This window comes from Anarrhichthys ocellatus, unplaced genomic scaffold (genome assembly GCF_004355925.1).
Source record: "Anarrhichthys ocellatus isolate YVR2014 unplaced genomic scaffold, GSC_Weel_1.0 scaffold11, whole genome shotgun sequence".
Classification (NCBI taxonomy): domain Eukaryota; kingdom Metazoa; phylum Chordata; class Actinopteri; order Perciformes; family Anarhichadidae; genus Anarrhichthys; species Anarrhichthys ocellatus.
Window position 1 is genome coordinate 8,502,065 of NW_022280041.1, and position 20,284 is coordinate 8,522,348.

The 20,284-nt window shown below is 44.7% G+C and overlaps 2 protein-coding genes across 4 annotated transcripts in view; one reads left to right on the plus strand and one right to left on the minus strand.

Annotated features, from left to right (window-relative positions):
• Positions 1-3,828, minus strand: part of LOC116385778 (B-cell scaffold protein with ankyrin repeats) — a 40,841-nt gene extending 37,013 nt beyond the window's left edge. Inside the window, exon 1 of the mRNA XM_031851495.1 lies at positions 3,819-3,828. Coding sequence (XP_031707355.1) covers positions 3,819-3,828 — 10 coding nt within the window. The remainder of the gene's footprint in view (positions 1-3,818) is intronic.
• Positions 1-20,284, plus strand: part of LOC116385780 (serine/threonine-protein phosphatase 2B catalytic subunit alpha isoform) — a 60,082-nt gene that overhangs the window by 2,972 nt on the left and 36,826 nt on the right. The window lies entirely within an intron of this gene.

Genomic DNA, 20,284 nt, shown 5'->3' on the forward strand with positions numbered 1-20,284 from the left:
CAAACAAACAAACCGTTGGTAATATGGTCGTCACGGTGCGAACATTACAACCACCGCGCTCCGAAGCACAACAAAGCTCAGTAATGGTGTTTTTCCGTCACCAGCCCAGAAGCAGGGCCTCCGAGCCCCCGATGGTGGGTCCTTCTCTGTGAGCGGGGATGGATAACATCTGACATTTGACTTTTGAGGAGAGGCCCCCGTGCTCAGACATGCGTGGGCTGGAGAAATGGCGGTGGTGACAGCGGCGCAATGCCAGCCACTGATCCCAGCTGGATAGCCGAGTCATTTATAGAACAGAACATTAAGTAATGCCACATACTTGATCCTTGCCTTACATGTGAACACCTGCATACGGTTCTGCTCCATTTTCATAAGCTGGCATGTGTGCGCCATCATTTCGTTGGGTTTTCTTTCTCACCAGGTACAAACACAGTGTAATACAGAGGTACTAATTCATCATTTGTCTGGATTTCCCCTCTGGGTGCCGCCATTCTCAGTAATATTTCCTCATTAGCATTCATAAACCTCGCCATTAGCTTTATTTGCATGGCAATAAGTTTGCTGTGGGAAAGTTAAGTGATTTATAATCACTGCTGCGGCTTTTTTAAAATTATTATTTATTTATTATACTGTGCCAGTCTGTAATTTGAAAAGTAAAAGTTTCAGTACAAAAGGTCCGCAGTATATTATCAGTAACTACATCCTTTTTTTTTTGTTTTTGTCGCATAAATTATTCTTCTGCAAGACCGTCAATTTGAATCCAGAGTGAATAACGACATTTGTGTGCCGCAGACATCAAGCTGCCTTTATTCCTTTTGGCTTTCCTATTCTTGAGGGTGGTTGCATTGTTTTTTTTTGACTGACTGCTCAAAAAATGTAAGCGTTTATTGTGCGGATTCAAAGACACTAATCGCTGCCTCTCCCCTAATAAATAAATAAATATATATATATATATATATATATATATATTAGGCTGCCTCTCCCCTAATGGATTGAATTGATTCCCTCTGTGAATTTGATTCACTCATGGTGGTTGCTCAGCATTTCTTGACTCACTAGAAAGTGTGAATGAGGCACCGATCAAACCTCTTTTGTTTAGTGTGATTACAGCAAACATAGTTAGGATAATCCTTTTAATTTATCTTCCAATTCTTAATGTTTTTACCAGAGCATCATACAAGAGCAGAAATCGACAGGAAATGTATCCATAACAATTTTGATTACATTACAGTATTTAGCAGATGCTTTTATCCAAAGCGACTTACAATTCAGAGTCTATCACATTTGACGCACAGTGACGAGAGCAATTTTTGGGGTTAAGTGACGCACAGTGACGAGAGCAATTTTTGGGGTTAAGTGTCTTACTCAAGGACACACCGACATGCAACAAGTGGAGCCGGGGTTCGAAAGACGGCCCTGCTATCCACTTAGCCACAATCGCCCCGACACGACACGACACGACATGACACGGTTGATTACCATCAGTAATTTCAAAAAGGGGAAAAAACGAATTGTTAATAAACATAATCATGGTTGCAGCACTTTAAAATACTACTACTGCTTCTGAATATTATTACTATACTACCATAGCATTGCAGCTTAATACAAAGGATCTAGCCCTCCACACGGCACATACAGGTGAAAGTAATCCTGCTGGCAGCCGCTCCTGTGTTTAAGAAGCAGAGTGGTTAATTAGAGCCTGTGATTGGACAGTTTGCCTGCGAGCAGGGAGTGCTTGATCAGCTGCACGAGAGCAGGAGCTGAAATAGCAAACTGTCAATAGAATAAATCATGATCACAATTATTATTATTTGTGCAACATAGTTTGCTGATTGGTCCAGCTGTCAGCTGCTGGCCTCAACTGATTTTCTCGGTGTTTTCTCTCCGGGCTTCCACCTTGTCATGAACAAAAGGCCCGAAAGATTTAGGGTGGATGTGCGAGGCTGTTGCTCTCTGGTTGGTTTTGAAACTCTTTTTGTAAATAAGAAAAATTTAATCGGTTTTATAGTCTTCAGGGATGCCCCCTCTGTGCTTGCTGTCATGTCTCCTTGGCATGTGAAGAAGCCTGTGCCTGGGACCTCATCCTCAGCATCTTTTGACAGCGGTCCACTCCAACAGCTCGACCTGGAAATGTCTCCTACAGCAGAAACTGTGTGTGACAAGAAGATAACCAAACAAGCGACCGAAACCTCTCATGTATCTGCTTGCCTATAGTCTGCTGTCAAGTGAAAGATGATGTTGGTGTATTGCATTTTAGTAAGGGAGACTTGGAACTACCTCTGTTGTGACATGACGCTCGGACACACAGTCCGTGGTATTCTGAACTTGAGTGAGTGCACCTTTACCGCTCATTAGATGAAAGAGGAATTAGGCTCTGTTGTGGATTTAGGGCACGGCAAAGCGGCGGATTTGGACAGATTACGCTCCATATAGGGGGATAAAGGCGGCTCTGCTCAGAGGTTGTAATCTGACTCCATGCATTAAAGCCGCTGCTCTTGCTAATTCATGTGGACAAATGGATGTTGGGTCTCGATAAAGCAATAGGGGGAGAAAAACCGTTTACCTACCTTTGGCCTTTTTAGATTGTTGCTAAGCCTACGAGTACAGTTCGGGGATCTGCTGTCCTTTAAACTCCCGCCGTTGATACATCTGAACCAGTGCAGTTATAATCAGCAGTTTTGTAGCTCATATGTAGAGGGACAGAGTTTTACTGCAGCTTTTTCCTGTTGCAGCTCATCACATTTCGCCTCACAATGCGCTACATTCTCCTCTTCAACCACCAAAGTGCCATTTCGCCGAGGAGCAAACAAACAAATTAGTCCACTCTCGATTGCTTGCACACACATTTGGCGTCCGTGAGCCATGCATCATGATGTTGCGCTATCGTATTTGGTAAAAAATCAAATCCGCCTCCGTATAAACAAACACTCAGCATTTCCCATTTCATTTCTGCCACACGGGCCCTTTTGTCGGCTGCAGCGGCGAACAAAAGCAATTTTTTGGAACGGGGACAGGAGTCGTGTGTCATTGGACTCCTCCCTGGAGCTGGTTACAGAGCAATCAATACAGTGTCTACAACACATGTAACTACATGTTGGGCACCCAGTACAGTGAGCGCGGGGAAGGATGGGCCAAATCCGGAGTAGTCAATCAGCTTTCTCACCTCAAGTCCCAAAGCAGTTGGATTTTGAGGGAGTAGAGTGTACTCATGTATACATACATGCATGCATGCACACGGGGCCACAGCATGGGTCACTTTTAGTTGATTTTTAGGATTCAGATGTAGAAAAAACCCATCTGTCATGGGACTGTTGCCAAATGCTGTTTAGCAAAAGAATTGAGAGCAAATGCTTTGTCAAGGGCTGTGACATATTAGCTTCACAGAGACTCATTAAATTAACAACTCTGTGGATGTTTATTTTGGTTCAGGAGCGAATTTGTGTGTGTGTGTGTGTGTGTGTGTGTGTGTGTGTGTGTGTGTGTGTGTGTGTGTGTATGTGTGTGTGTGTGTGTGTGTGTGTGTGTGTGTGTGTGTGTGTGTGTGTGTGTGTGTGTGTGTGTGTGTGTGTGTGTGTGTGTGTGTGTGTGTGTGTGCATAATTTGATTTAGTAAATTACAGTCAGATTTGGTAACTGTTGGCCAAAATCAGCAAAAACAAATGTGTAGTAAAACAAGTGAGGCTGTCATTTTTGTTTTGCACAGTGAATCGGAACAAGACGGCATAATTACACTTAACAACACTGTTCTTTATGTGTTTCAGTTACAAAGACACTGAAGATTTGAGATGACTTTTTACTTTAAAACACTCAAGCTGAAACTTTTAGACATCAATATCTACAGGCTTGCTTTCTTTTGAACTGTATACATAAAGTAAACAAACGACTAATTATCCCGTATTTAAAAAAAAAAAGGCCTTATGAAATGATAAGGAGCAGTTAGTAAATAGGTTTAGTGTTCTAGCTTTGCAAGTTTACAGTATTTTATCGTTCCTGTGCCATTCAGGAACAGTAAATTGTAGGGATCCCTAACTTTAAGGATCTCTTGTTTGTCTGCAGTGCTCGTTTGTGAAATATAGTGTCGGTAGTTCTGAACAATTTCGGCGCTGCGTTGGTAGGAGTAAAGGTATCGTTGCTGAAGCCACATCGTGTTATTATTTTGTTCTGTTACCATATTGCTGCAGCTACATCTGCATTGAATCAATGCATCCGTGTAATGAATGAATCCTTACACCCCTGGTTGTATCATTAGCAGAGAATTGCAGTCTGTTTACATTTTAAAAAACGCCTGAATATTTATTTAACTCCAGCCCACAGGTATGCGTGCACACACACATACACAGCCACCTCAAACAGCATGCTAAATGAGAAACCATTTTGCACCTCAGAATAAAACGCAGGTATGTGCTTCTTTTTTTTTATTGAGGACAAACCTCTTCAGTTTGAACACCCGCGCTGTATTTAGGCCTCGTTTCTCCCGCCGTACTTCTCTCCATTACCAGGAGGAGGTTCCTTGTGGTGAAAAAAACCCGACCGTACCTGTATGCTAAATGGGAGACTTGTCTTCTTGGATCGGGAACAACAAGCCCTGGCATGCTGCCGTGTGACAGATGCAAACATAGACACACGCTCCTGTGTTGTGGCAGACAACCGGTTTTGTATTTAAATATGGGTGAAATGAGTAAAGCCGTCTGCGGGCCTGCCTGTAAATGTAAGATTAGCAGAGAAGAGTCGTGGGGGGGGTGGGTGACGGGATGTCTTAGCTCTTGTGTGGGCTCGGTGCATGCGTTGCGGGGAATGACATGGGAAGCGGTGTGCAGTATCTCATGGTAACTGTCAATGCGAGATTGTCTCTTCCCTGATGTCTCGTAGGCATCGCGACTTGTTGACACACACGCACACATAAATTAAAGCTGATGTAAATGAAAACCTGTTCCTATGAAGAACTGATGAATATGCAGATTTCTTTCCTTTTTCAGTACATGGCCGTGTGCGTGAGGTGACATGCAAGAAACGCAATATACAACCTGGGACACTTTATCTGGCATTGTGGCCGGACAGGTGAAGTCAAACCTCGGCTATGAGGGAGTTTGTTATGATGACCTTTTTTTTCTGTTTCCACACCTGAAACACGGGCCGTGACGCTGGACTCCAGAATTTTCTTCTTCGAAACATTGCGCCCATTGGAGCACATCCTGGGAATGACGACCAGTCGGGCCCAATTTTCTCATTTCAGGTTGGAGGGCTGCAGTCGAGTGCAGCCTTATTTCGGCGGCAGGAGGGGGGTTTGGTTCGGCAGATCGCTGAAGCATAGAGGCACAGAGAGCGGCATCAGCCAACATGGCATCAGAGCAGTGCATTCAGACAATTTGCCCTGTGATTTCTGGCTTTCACATGCAGTCTGACATCTTCAACGGCATTTTTCAGCACCGGCGGCTTTTGACTATAAACCAGGAGACCCTTCGGAGTGAAGTACGTGTGGGGATTTATAGTCGATGTCATGTGGACCGGTTTGCCGGCTGTTTGCTGCTCCATCAAAGAACGCAGCGGAGGGTTGATCCCACTTCCTCACCGGTTTATTTACCACTTTTCATCATCGTCGTCATTTCAACTGCGGCTGGAGAAATGAATCCTTTTTGCCGATTTCTATCAGACAAGGAGATCATGTTGGGTGTATCCAGTTCCTTTTAATTATCAGACCAATCAATATTTTTAATCAAGTATTATTGATACACTCCTTAAAGCCTCCAGTAACAGAGGCTGTAAGATTGAGAGCAATAGAAACACTTTTACTTTTCTGGTTGATTTGTACAATGTGATTCAGTATTTTTAGGATATTTAGACTAAAAAGGCTATTCTCAGGTTCTGCATGGACCCTTTTTTATTATTTCTTAGCTCCATTAAGCAAATGAACAAAAATGAGCTTAATTGAGGAAAACTCTAATTACAGATGGGTAAATAAGCCATTATGTGCCACGTTGTTTTTCCTCCGTTCATTCACTGTTGATCTGTGGAAAGACAACTTCGGGGGTAACTTTTCCCTTCTTTCAGGTGTTGTTAGCCCAACTAGCTAAAGCACCCAGTGTGTGGACGAGAGAGAAACTCCAGCTATACAAATACAGCTGGAGGTGAGTCCAGGCCCCAATGTTTATTTACACTCATTCACACACGTTAATTATAGACCACCTGGCTGAGAATGAACCCCTTTAGTCCGTGTGGTGGTGAATTTGGTTGGTGTCTGCTTGTCTTAGTCTACCAAAGAAAAAAAGTTATCTTTCATTGGATGTCAGCTTGTTCTATAATTGACCTGACAGGATGTTGCATTGTGAGGTCGGCATTTGTTGACTGCCTGACAGGATGTTGACTAACAATCTTCTGATCTACATATTTATGTATTTATTTCCCCCCCAAATTTTCAAAATGATGAATTGAATTTTGCATGAATCGAGCCTAAAACCTGAATGTCTAAAAAAATGGGACATTTCCAGGGGTTAGGTTTTGCCCAGTTCTGATGATGGCAGGCCGCTCAGTCACTCCCGCCCATGTGAAGAGGAGAGGGAAGAGGACTCACTCCGTCTACAGAGGCCGACCCCAGCCAGAGTCGTGACTGGTGGACCTATATTTGTTACCATGCTGTTTTGATGTTTTGTCTGTTGAATCAGGCCCCAGGGTCAATTCAGAAACTGACCACCGGGTGACATTTCATTACTGGCGGTTGGCCCCCCCTCAGCAACTCATCTTCTTCTGGGAATAGTCTGCTAGTAATTAATTAAGTAAATTGATCTTGGTTAAAGTTAGATTTAATTTACATCGGTTTGCCCTCGACGGACCGTGTCTCAGCAACGTCAAAGACCGGTGACAGACGGTCACTGCCCCCCCTCCCACCCTGGAAGTAAAGCCGACTCGGCGTTGGCCCCCGCAGTTTTCCGGGGGCCAAGGGGAGCGCGGTGATGGTGCAAACTGATATCTCGTCAGACTGACGCCCACAGCGGGCCTCTGTTAGCCAGATTGCAGAGAGGTTAGTGTGTCCCAGGGCTCCGATTGATTTTGTGCCTGTCCAAACCACGCCGGGGGAGCCATGCATTACAATGACCAATCATTTGAGCTTTAATGGCATCCCGCTCCCTATCGGACCATTAGAGGGCGGCGGGAGGCCTCGTGGACTCCGCTCGCATCTCTTCGCTGTCAGGTGGGCCCTGCCGCTTACGAGCTGCAGCGTTTTGCTTTTATTGCCCGCACGCAGAGAGATCCTGTTTCTCCGTATAGACTGTGACGCGCTCGTTAGCTGCCATTGTTGGGCATGTTCATGCATACGCCCGTGTTCTTTTCATACGTGTGTGTGATGGGCGATGACTCGGAAGAATGTCAAACTCAAAGGAAGTAGTGGGAGCCTCCCCATTCCACTGATGTTACCTTTTGTTTGTGTGAAGCTTCTAAAAAAATAAAAAATACTGAGTCATCAAACTGTGGGAGACATGTTGTTTCAATAAGCTAATATTGACTCAGTGTTGACTCCTGAGCCCCGAGAAGTGGGCCTATTGTTGGTAATTAATGCCGTTGTCACACCCCAGTCCTGCATACACGTGCACTCGCTAGCTGTAATTTTTTATTTTTTATTTTTTTGGCAGTTCGTTTGTTGCTTCGCTATATCATGCAAGCCTTTATTAATAGTGGCCCAGCCCCCACAGAAACTGCCGAGGTTGAGGAGTGACACACAAGCTCACTGGCAGCACAGTCACTGCTGTGAGCACAAGTCCATGACACACAGTCTCAAGAAGACTGAAGAGTACAACGTCTTTGACAGCTTCTCTACCGGGGCCCGACAGTTACTTACAGTCAGCACTGTCCTGTAAAAATGTGAAATACTGTACGGAGGCAGATTTTTATTATTTCTTTTTTTCACAGGCTCAACTGTTCCCTGTCTCTCTGTCATGTATCCCAGTTACCCTCCAACAACGTATTTCTTGTCTTTTTTTGCCTCTATTTAGTTTTCTCTGCGGTTATGCCATCCCTGCTTTCAGCCAGGACTACAATGCTTTCCTCGCTAGGCCACCGTCTGCCATTCATTTCGGCGTTTTCTTTTTTTCTTTCCTCCTTCTGCACACTCGCTTGCTCACGCTGGCTGCTCGACTGTGCCAGACCCGCGTTGTAAGACCCAAAACACCCATAATGCTTCGGGCCCGTCTCCCTGTATAGAACGTAATCCGATCCCCCTGGAGGAATGTGGCCAGCCTTGGGGACGGCCAAATCGAGGTACAAACCTGCCGGTCAGCCGGCAGATAGTGTATCTCCGACTGATTCTTAAGCCAGCACTTCGGCAGCGATTGGCAAGAGTCAAATCAATTTAGCATTCCCCCTCAACCAGCCCAGATTCCTGTTTGTTTTTTTATTAATCTCAATCATTTCATGAGAGTAACATTGGCAGACAGTAGTTGAAAGCTGAATTAAACAGTTGTTGTGTGCCGTCTGTTTTGTAGACGGCAGTTAAGAACGCAGGGACTTCTTTTCAGTCCAACAGATGGTATATAGTACGGAGCTATGCACTCGAGCGGTATCAGCCTGCAGCCCTGCATGGGATGTCTTTTATAAAGCCTATTTGCTTTTTTTTTAAAGTAAATATAGTGTGCGTTTTACAATCCGCGAACTGCCAGGATGTGTGGCAGCCTATGCTTTCGTGTCTCCGTTTGTGTTTAGCGAAGAAAAATTGTTAGAAACACCAAACGCCAGGGATAGCTGCTGTTACAGGGGTTGTCGGTGGTAGTGATAATAATGTGAATCCCTGCATATTAAAGGTTCATCTGCAATTCTCTGGTCCCAGTAATATCTGATCTTAGAGTGTACTGGCGTAGCATATCACATGACATGGTCAAGCCATGTTTGAGACTGAAAATATGGACCTCAAATACTGATATACCACATATGGTAAAACAAAATATTATTTCCACAAAGGTAGATCTCTTCCTTGTTTTTAGGCATGTGTAAATGAGTTGTATTTGAAGTTATCCCCTCTGACATACTTTTATAAGACAGCCTTCCTTTTCAATATTATTTAAAGTATCAACTAATTTAAATGATTTGCTTTTATCAGTAGTATTTGTAGCAGCCATGTTCTCAAATGTATTGTGATGAACTAATATCCTGTTCTACAGATGTCTGTTTGAACTCTTGTACTCGAGGAAAAATGTGATTTTAAAAAAATATTATAATTCTACTACATTTCCTTCCTTTTTACCTGTCGGTGCAAGACGGCATTTCTATTGTATGTTGTGAATAGCTTTGCTTAATCAACACACCTGTCCATATTCCAGCTTGTTACAGGCTTTATTATGCACCAACCAACGACTGGCGGTTTCTTCTATTTCTATCCAACTGTTGCTCAGTGGGATCTTTGTCTCTTTCAATTATCACTGGTTGAACCCATAATGGTGACTCTAATGTAACGTTAATAAATGAGAGGCACCAACTGGAGCTGAGCATAGCTCTGCGGAGGAACATAGCATGTAGGAATGTCTTTGAAAGTCTACAGAAGTGAAGAAACTGGAGGAAAAAAAAAATCCGCTCGGCTACAGTATCTGGTCTGTAAATGTAAAGAGATGTGCAGCGAAGAAATTCAGCAGGCCTTTGACCACAGCAGAGAGGAGCCTGGGAGTCGAGACTCCCTTCAGGCAGTCAAGCTGTCAAGTGGCCCTCTCCGAGTCCTGAACCTACTCGCTGACCGGATCCTCAAGGACACGTGGCCCTTGCAGCAGGCCCGCTTGCCCCGAAGGGATCGAGGGCCCGACCTAAGCAGCCCACTACTGCTTGACCCCCACTACCCGGCAGTGCCTGGAGTTTCATAGAGGCCCCGGCCCTCACTTACACATCTCGCCCTTTTGATTGGCCGCCGGCTGCAGAGACGGCTTTTGAATGTGATGCTTTAACTGCCTTTTAATCTCGCGGCTCCTAGTAAAGCCTGCGCAGATGGTGCCTTCAGCGTAATACTCCGCTAGTGAATTTTGAAAGTGCTTTCCCTGCAGTTATAGAGGTCAGGCTGGCAGCAGAGAAGGATGATTTACTTTACAGTCACTTTAAGCCCAGAAGGGTTGCATAATAGCAGCTACTTCAGGGGCTCCGTCACAGCTTCTCCTGATATATAGAGCTCCTCCAGGGGGCTGGGAATGGCGAGACAAGGTGTGTGTGTGTGTGGAATTATATCCCTTGCTGACTCAGAATTCCTTTGGTCTTTTAGGGCAGTAATTCCTTTGTTCCCCTCCCTCCTATGTTGTTTTTTGATTTTTCTTTCTTGGCAGTCAGGTGCCCCTGCTGGCAGGAGAACCCACCACACCCGCACAGTCATGGCCTAGATTCAGAGATGGGCTTGAGATGTGGGCGTGGGCATTGGGGGGGGAAGGGAGGGAGAAGGAAGCGATTGCGAAGGAAGGGGGCTCTTAGGGGCCTTGTTGTCTTGGCAAGAGGTGGGAGGAGGTGGCTGGCTGCGCCATCCCATTGCCTCACCACCTGTTCATCAGCAAAACCACAGTCGGTCTGCCAGAAATGGAAACTCAACCATGGGTCTCTTGGACACAAGCATTTGATGCCACAAAGAGGCTTGTTACAACATTAGATGCGTCTTTATTATAATTGAATCCCAATCCCTGAGTACACTTTCAAATCCTGTATTTTAGCTTTATTTATGTATAGTTATTGGATCTGTGCTTGCCTTTTCTGACCCTCCCTTGGACACATCATGGAGGAATGCCGTTTCACATATGTGACGGGGCTATTCTCGTACGGTTGGTAAGGGTTTGTCCCAGTTCACAGGTCGTTGTGATAGTGGCAGGGAGGTATTCCCTTCCAAGTCGAGCAGGTAACCCCCCCCCACCCCCGCTAGCTGAGAGGAGTGCCCGAGGTGAGTTAATTAATGATGAACGTTATCTACAGTTCAGGCCGTGTTTTTATTTGGGTCGGCCTCAAGCCTCGTATGCTCCGTTTACCAAGTGTGGCTGCAAATATAGACTGGCCTCATCCCCTCTGTATGTGTCTAGTAATTGCATTCTAGAAATGCCAACATCTCTGCTGCCAACGAGCCCTCCTTGGGAGGTGCGATCACGCCTGTTGAGGCATATTATCTCAGAGGCAAGCTGCGAATGAGTACAGAAAACACTGAAGTTGGTCGGAGTTTCTGCAAAGTGGCCACATTTCTCTATTCATTTGCATGCCACATTGTTGTATTTGGTAATATAGGATTGAATCGGATTGCGTCAGGATTCCCGTCGTTATCGTCGGTCTAGATTTTGTTATTTGTGAGTTTTAGACGTGGTCGTACAACTTGGGGCAGTACTTGACCTCCCACAGGTGCCAGCCAGATATTGAAAATGTTCAAGGCATCGTATGCGGATGCCACCCCAGAGTTTGTTTTTTTGTACTCCACGAACGAGACATGATACGTCTCGATGCTTGCGGCAAATGTGTTCTGCCAGATGAAATTCCTTTTCACTGTTCTCTCCAGAGGGTGTACATGTGTGGCTTGAAATATTTAAAAGGGGCTGGAAAAGAAGAGGCTTCAATATGGCTATTTACAGTCGACCATAGCAGGCAGTGAAAAGGATGGGGGAAAAAAAACTGTATCCCAGGTGCAAAATGTTGAATTAATTCACTTACTATGCTTACAATTTTATGATCAACCAATATTTTAAATCACTTAATGCAAAAGTTGCTCAAAAGCTGTCCAGCATACTGCAATATATTTTTACTTCTCTCTCTCATGGTATCATTATAATGTTGAGTTTCAGATGTTTAACTTAGCGGTGAAGGTTTTGAAGTCAAATTTTTTGGTTTTGGGATAACCACCGCAAACCCTTAGCTGAGCTGCACACAAGCGGATCTGTATTGTGTCTAGCCACTCGTCTGCATGTCACTACACACTCCTAGAAACAAGCAACCAACAAGAGCAATTTGTGAAGTGGCTGCCGGCGCTCTGGAGAAGCTCTCTTAGAGTTAACGGGGGGACGTATGTTCTCGATAGACCCGTGTCGTCGGTTGACGATGGAGAGCGGCGAAGGACTCGCACAAAGGTGGTTCTGTGCACGTGTAGGGCCAGGTTTTTTTTTGGTCCCGACTGGAATCCAAACACACCCACCAATCCCTCCTTAGCTGCCTGACCTTTCTCTTTACCGTCTGAGGAAAAGCTTGAAATTGTAGCCTTGAAGCCCTGCAGAAACCTGCCGTCATTTGAGACCAAGACCAGACACTTGATAGCGCAGACCTTATGGGAGGCCTGATTTACTTTCATTTGATCTATGAATGGCAATTTAGAGTTGTGATCAGTTGTCACATTTGCGATATGAGAATATTGGATTTTTGCCTCTGTGTGTTTTTTCATTGGCAGAGAAAAAAAATCTTGGTCTCACTCTGTGCAATTCAACAGGGAAAAAAACTAAAGCCGACAGCCATTTGACCCAGTGAGCATAAGTTCTGCACATTGCTTTGCTTTGCATCGGTGTGAGCTCACGGTCTTTGCTTGTACGGTAGCAATTAAGGATAAACCAGACTGAATAGATGAAATCACTGGTCCGAACAGCCCGCCATCTATCTTTCCCTCGCAATGTCTGCCATAAGATAATAATCATGCTAACACAGTGTGACTGCAAAAGCTATCGCGTGGCCTATGGTTGACTGTCTGCTTGTTGTGTCAGGGGCCCTAAGTGAGGCAATTGGCATGTTGCGTTTATGCCGTGTTTGTCGCGGTAGCAGCCTTTTTTAAGCGTAGTACATAATGCTGGGGACTATGCAGATAAGTGTGGCTGTGAAACTGTCTGGCTGTTATGTGCCACAGGTTCCGTTTGTGGGAATAGCTTGCACACCGCCGAACATGCACCCAAAGCACCCCGTCTTCCAGATCCTTTCAGCCTCCTCCATTGTTCCGTCTCCGCTATGCTCCAAAGCTGATTACAGCGCCTTCCTTAATGAAAGCTAATCCTGTGTCACGGCATTGTGGAGGAAGTGGAGGGGGGGGGGGGCTCAGCAAAGCTAGCAGGGAATGTCTTCTTCAGGGCCTGTCAGAGTGGTTTTCAGAGGAAATGCCGGAGAGTGTTAACGTCTCCGCGAACATGGAAATCTACAGTGTTTTACATTGAGATTGAGCTTTCCTTTTTTTTTTTTTTCTGCCCTCGTCTGTTGGCCCTTAACACAGACCGAACTTCTAGGGGCCTGCAATATGTCAACCGTGTTCAGTCCAGCCGTTCATCATAGCTTCTTAGATGGAATTGACACATCCGATACCTCAATGGTGGATTTATTTGCATAGTTTGTCATCCTGAGCTAGAGTTTTGTGTGGCAGCTTAGTAGCTTTTAAGGATACATTAATCCAACTTTCTTTCCCAATATCCATGCTGATACCCCAACTTAGGGCATCTGTCAATACCAGGTATACCTAGCTGATACCAGTACTCTCTTTTCTTTCCCCAAACATGTAAGGTAAGAATGCCGGTATCAACACCAACACATATCTGAACATGGCTTTTGATTATGTAAATTTAAGAAACACTGAGGCAGAAAGAATCACTGAGGCAATATGATAACATGCTCCAAAATTTCCATAGTTTTTCTACATTTTCCCATACTTACCAGTTGAATCTTACAGTCAGTAGATTCCATCCAAGGAGTGTAAGAGCTGTTGTACCTTAATACTGCCCCCTTTATTGTTTGGAGAAGAAATGATTGGTCCTTACTGGTGTTGATGTTTTAAAATGGCTTTCTAGACTGACTTGACTGCCCGTCGTCATGGCATGGGTAATACATTTCTGGAGCGTATAAGTTGTGTGTAAATGGTTAATCCAGTAGGGACATCCCATCGGTGGACTGTCAGTAGGAGGGTGGATCGTTTTTTGAGAGATTGACTGGTGCCCTTTCCCCAGCACACTTTAAAAAAAAAAAGAATGTTTTCATCTTGACCCTTGATACATTTTTTTTTCACTGACTGATCTTTTTCCCTCTCCCTGACTCATGTACCACCCCCACTCTGCCTCCGAATCACTTTAGGCATTTGCCAGCCGCGATCCAGGTCCCTGCCGACCTTTCACTGTGTCATTGATCGGCTGCTACATCGATGGCTCGCCACATGCCCCACCACCCCCAGAAAACCAGTGGCAGGGACATCCCTTAGAAAAAGGCCCATCCACCCCCCCCCAACCACAGCATCCGCCGCCTACTCCCATCCATCCATCCTACATACATTTATCCATCCCTCCGTTCACCCACGCTGCGCCTCCCACGCTTCAGCCCCTAACCTCACTAATTAATCAGGGACTTAGTCAGAGTGCTGTCTGAGCAGCGGTGCATTTTGATCACCTGCTGCTGCTTACTGTTTCTACATCTCTCATCTAAAATCTGTTGAGCCAGCAGCGGGATTAACGTTTGCTTGTCACTCACTCTCGCATCGCGGCCGCACCGGTCTCTAAAACTCTGCTGCGGGCTATTCTCTGTCAGAGCTCGGATGCTCTTTGATAACTCTGACAGCCTTGGCAGAGTGGATGCAGGTCTTGGGTGTATGTATGTCATTGGTTTGTTTCATGTACAACCATGTCTATCTCAATAATAAGGATCCCTATAGATACCCGTCCTTGACGGGTGCCTCTGTATAGACGGACACGCATGTTATTGCAGCGAACAGCTGTGGTGTCAGATGCACCATCGCACTCCTTTTTGTTCACCGCATTCTGCTTGAGTCTAATCTATTAAGCATGTAACAGCAGAATATTTACAATAAGGCTCCGCGCTCGGATTTCCAAGCCTTGGATGATCACGTCTGTGCAGAATCCAACATGCTGCCTGCTATTCGTTTTTTAAGCCAATATTTTGAAGGATGAAAGATTACGACTGAGACTCTACAGCGCTGTTTCCCTGGCAACCTCCCTTTTTACTCACTTGTATCTAATATCTCTCCTGTTTGTTGATGCGATGTAAAAGCTGATACCGCTGCAGCGGATGATGGTCAGCAACTCTTTCAAGTACAGTAATGGTCCACCGGCAGCGTTAAATGAAAGCAATGCTCATTAGAGCTGCAATTAGTTATACTGACCGCAGGGTATGGCCTAAAGTTGTGAAAATGAGCAGTTAGAGAAATTGAATATACAGTATGTTTTCAAATCTTGCAATGTGTACATGCCAGCACAAACAAATATTTGTCATGTTTCTTATTTGTGAAATAATCTAGGGGAATGTGATTTGAATATCAGAAGTTTCAGCGGTAAACTGTAGATAATGTGCACATGAGATTTGTGAACATGAATTTACGGATCAGAAACAATATGTTATTCCGCAAAATAAATAGTGGCGTGACAAATGTCACCGTGTTGCACCAAAAAACCTAAAAATATATTTCCCTAACAAAATCTTAATAATACTATTTAACCCAGTTGGCCTATTAAGGTTGTTATCTATTCATCAGACAATGCGTACCGTTTATTTTTAAGGCGGTACACAGCGGCGGCATTTGTGCTCCATGTAACCAAAGCTGACCAGCAAACGGTGCTGAAACACCATCCAAAGGAGCTCCACGGTCGCACAAGCAGAGTGCTCTATGAATTTGAGGGAATTAATTGAGTAATCTGAAGGCTCAATTTTGTAATTTTAGGCCATGAATTAATAATTACAGGAGGCAAATGAAATAGTGCAAGATTGAATTATTAATTCGAGGGAACGATTGATAATTTTGTGTGCACACATGATTAATACCTGCTGGTCTCTGTAGTATTACATATCTGATACGAGCCCCCTGAGTCTTTGTTGACTGTTCTGCTCAGTCTCTCCCCCCCTTTTATTTCCTCTGATGCTGCCGTGGGTTCTCTTCCCTGCCTTTTTTATTCCTTTTTTCCTCTCTTTCTATCTCTCTGTCCCTGGGAAAGACGAGTGCCATTGTTCTCTGCTCTCCTTTCCTGCCTCAACCACAGACGTAACACAGTCCAACCCCGCACCGCACACAGAGGTATTCGGCAGACTCAAAAGCACTGAGCTTCAAAGCTGCGCTCCACTAAGCGTTCCGCTCAGGGCCGGCTTCTATCCCTACTAATGCATGGTAAAGAGGTCTGCGCCAATTCATAGGTGACCTTTTTCTCCGTTAGCCCTAATTCCTGCCGGCCTTTTTAAATCTCTGCTCTGTTGTCTGTGGCCAGATGGGAGGCTTATGTTTTATAGGTTGACTTAAATTTCAATACGTCTTCATATAATATAATGTGTCTTTGCTGTACTGAGTCACATTGCAAATACTAGATGTTTGGACTCTGCATCAGCGCGGTGATGGAATCCAGTGTGTTTTACTGCTCATCCAGTTGAGGATAAATATAAAAAAAAAGATTGAATTTCATTGTCGTCTGAAAGTGCAATTCTCTTTCCATCCATTAAGGCACACAATATTGCTTTTGTGAATCCTACTAAATGTGGAGAATAATGTCGTTTTGTTCACAGTAGAAGAAGCAGGTTGTTTTTGTTGGAATAAGCTACCAGTCGTTTCTGTTTTTATGATTCATTCGCTCCGCCATTTCTACTGTGGACTGTGGGTGTCATTCTGCAACTGGAATTTATATTGCGTTAATTGCGTTGGAGGAATGCATTATTTCTAGGGACTTATGAATTATTGATTGACTGTGCTTTTCTAGAGAGTTGTAGAAAAACCGAGGTGCCGTTTTCAGAAGCTGACATCTAGCCATCACGCTGGTCTATCCGGTTTGTGAGGGAGACCATATTGCAAATAATTGATCACCTTGTGACTATAATGCCTTATATGGTTCAGCTATTGCAGGTTCTTTGTACCTCCATCTTTTGCATTATGCATGTCAGATAATCAGCTTCTGAATGGACTCTGTGGTGGTGTAATAATGAAGCAGTGCCACTGCTGCCAGATGACATTTGAAGTTGAGGTGCTTCCTGATGTACCGTACGTCCTTTTTTGTTTCCTGCCGCCCACAGAAGCTCATGCATTCTTTGCATCCTGGACTCCTAAACATATCTCGCTCTAATTGAATGCTGGGGCGTGATTTAATTAACGAACTCCCGGCTATGAGCAGAGAGTGACTTGCACGCTCTCGCTGCCCCATTCAACACTTGGCAGTAGTCTCTCTGTGCTTCCACCACGCGCAGCAAAGGCTTCATCACTTAAAGGCTTCCAACTGGAAAAAAGTCGTGAGATCTGTGATTGATTTTTTTCTTTCATTTCTGCTCTGTCAATAGCAGCTCCATTATACTCTTATTCCGAAAGCATAGTCACACATTTGTCGATGTGCTGCTGGGTGTGTTGCCATTTGCACTGTGGTTGTGCTGTCTTACCTATGGACGGAATACTGAAAGGGCAGAATCAGACATAGGCTCAGGGGCCCCTAGTCTTCAGCTGCAAAGTGTCCCAGAAAGAGACATAAAACAACCACAAGGAGTCACAGAATGACCACAAAGGGACACAAAACATCTTCAAAGAGACTCAAAAGGACCACAAAGAGACACGAAAGGTCCTCAAAGAGACGCTAAATGACCACAAAGAGACACAGAACGACCACATGGAGACACTGAATGACCACAAACAGCACGCCTGTGCGTTGTTGTTGCTTTGTGACTCTTTCACTCCGGGTGTCTTGTGTGAATTGTGGGGGGCCTTTTACGTGAAAATCTGTTACATAGGTATTTATGTACCATTTGATCAGAGGATGAGTTTCCACTTGATTTATTACACAGAGATCTTGCATGAGGAGGAAGAGCGCAGCACCGTTGTTCGACAAAAGGCAAATGGATCAGGTGAATAGTGACTTTGTGCAAGTAAGGAAGTTAAGTTCGACAGATCGGCATCGCGATTTCGATCAGACGCCGCACTGCCTTTTACATAATACCGTTTGTTCACGCAGTCAAATTACTTCTGGTATTCTATGCTTTGTATGAAGTGACCTTTGTTGCACTCGCACATAGTTCTGGAGCCTTTGTTCTGCTCCCTGTTGGTCCTGCTGAGATTTCCACTGGTCATGCTGAGTCTTAGGGGGAGGAAAATTGCTGGTGCAGTGGCTTGTCTGGTGGAAGGGGGCGGCTGGTTTGACGTGGGCAGTGACAACCCCGGGGTCTCGCCCACGCTCTGCGAGGGCTCCCGCTGTATCACGCACCGTCAGCAATTACTTCGGGGGGTGGGGGGTCAATTCGGCATCTGATGGAAAGATGCTGCGCATCGCAGCATTTAGGTTTCTGGCCCCTGGAATAAGAATGTATCATACGTTGTTGGTTTTCTCGCCAAGCAGTCTGCTCTATCTGTACGTTAGCAATTCATTTGTTCTATCAATGCCTACTCATTGGCCACAATCCCAACACAGCTTGGGCAATGCTGACTTAATACAGAGGCAGATAGCTTGCTCTTCATGGCCGTCTGGGGCACAGTCAGTGTTTGCTATAGGTATTGCTGTGCAGTCGATGAAAATAAACTGGCACTGTGGCTGCTGGTAGTGGCACTCGTTAGATATTGATTGACTGACCATATTGTGTGAGAGGTGCTGTATTATATCAATAAAAACACTTCTTAAAACGATTTTCTGATGCTACAATGCACAAAGTACAGGCATTTTTTTTGTTGTTCGGAAGTCATTTTTTGCTCAGTAGCTGTCTTCTGAATTCTAGGAAAATCTCCTGAAAACCACTGAATGGGACGGTGCTGTTATGTTCTGTGCAGTTTATTCTGTGTTCGTAACGTAAAGGTGCGGCGCACTCGCCTTTCAGACGGCTGACAAGTACCAGGAAGGAAGAAGATATTCAGGAATTGTAGACATCTGGGCTGCCAGCTCAGGCAAATCCCGGTTGCACTCCATGTTCTTCACTAAAAGAAGCCAGGCGCTGCTTGCTGAGCTCCGCAACAGTCTGTCTCACTTTCTCCAATTAAGCTGATCTGTCCGGCACCATATGACTGCTCACCTCCCGCTGTTTCATTCCTCTGAGGGAATCGCATTAGCTCTGAACTACACCAACGTGAACATTTCAAGCTGCCGTTTTCCCACTGCTTCACAGCGGTCTCGATGTGATTCAGATTGCTCAAGAATCACACCCGAATGTCTGCTGTACTCGGAGATAATTATTCTGCTGACGGATGTTGCATGAACAAGGTGACTGCTGCGGGTGACGATCTGAGGCTTTGTTAGTTCAAGGCCTCCGCCTCGGCCCTAATCCGCTGGAAAAAGGAAATAAGAAATCATTAAATGTTGCTACATACCTTGCTGACCAACAAAAGATGGTAAATACTTTTATTAGATGAACTTTGAAGTTTATTTAGCGCACTCTCAAGAAATTCAGAGGTTTCGTGGTCTAGTAGTCTTCAAACCTAATGGCGGATGGATGGCTTTAATTTGTATCTTGGCAAACTACAAAGCTAATCTGAGACAAATTACCAGGGAACGTTAAATCAGACTGCAGATTTGTTTTTTTCATCCTCGCTGACCCTCTCTCTCTCTCACTCTCACTCTCACTCTCTCACTCTCTCTCGTCACTTCCACTCTCTTTTCGAGATTGGAGGCCGCAGTGTAATTTCGGCGGTTGCGTAACGGAAAGGAACAGGGAAATGGCAAAATTAATGAAGGCAAAAAGGGACCGGCTAATGGAGACCATTTTTGAGTCATACTCCAGCACTTCATACTGACTTCAGTCAGCCTCAGCTCTCACAGCTATAAACAACAATCGCTGTGTGGGGATGTTCAGACACTGTTGTTTTGACGTGTCGATAGCTCATATTTGAATGGTTAATAACTGCCCATATTTTCAAGCCATCTTCGACATCACCATTTATTTTGATGATTGATGATTGAATGATTTATTAATCCACATAGTGGCTTTTCTTTAGCTCAGTGCTTTAGATTTTTGTCACGAGGGTAACACCTTTCACTTTGGTGCGTAGAACCTACCATTACAATGTGTCATGTAATGTTTTGGCAGAGGTGGGTGTTACTTCTTGTAATAAGAGGGTTGTTAGAAATTCCATGGGGGGGGGGGGGAGTTCACAGTGGTTCCATTGTCACGAGTGTGGGAAATGGAAGGGGTGAAAGGACGACCGGTGCGCCAACAACCACAGCTTTCACGCGGGTTATTTCTATTAAAGAATAATGTTATTCATCAGTGTTTTTAGGTCACTTCAGATGTGGTCAACATCCACAGCTACTCCGATGGTGAAACCGTCTCGCATCACTTACAGATGTGCATTTTCAGTATCGCTGTGGAGATATATTAATAACGGTTTGAGTGATGGAGATAGTTTATTTTTTACGGGAAGCAAAATCAAATAACCGCTGCAACCATTGGAT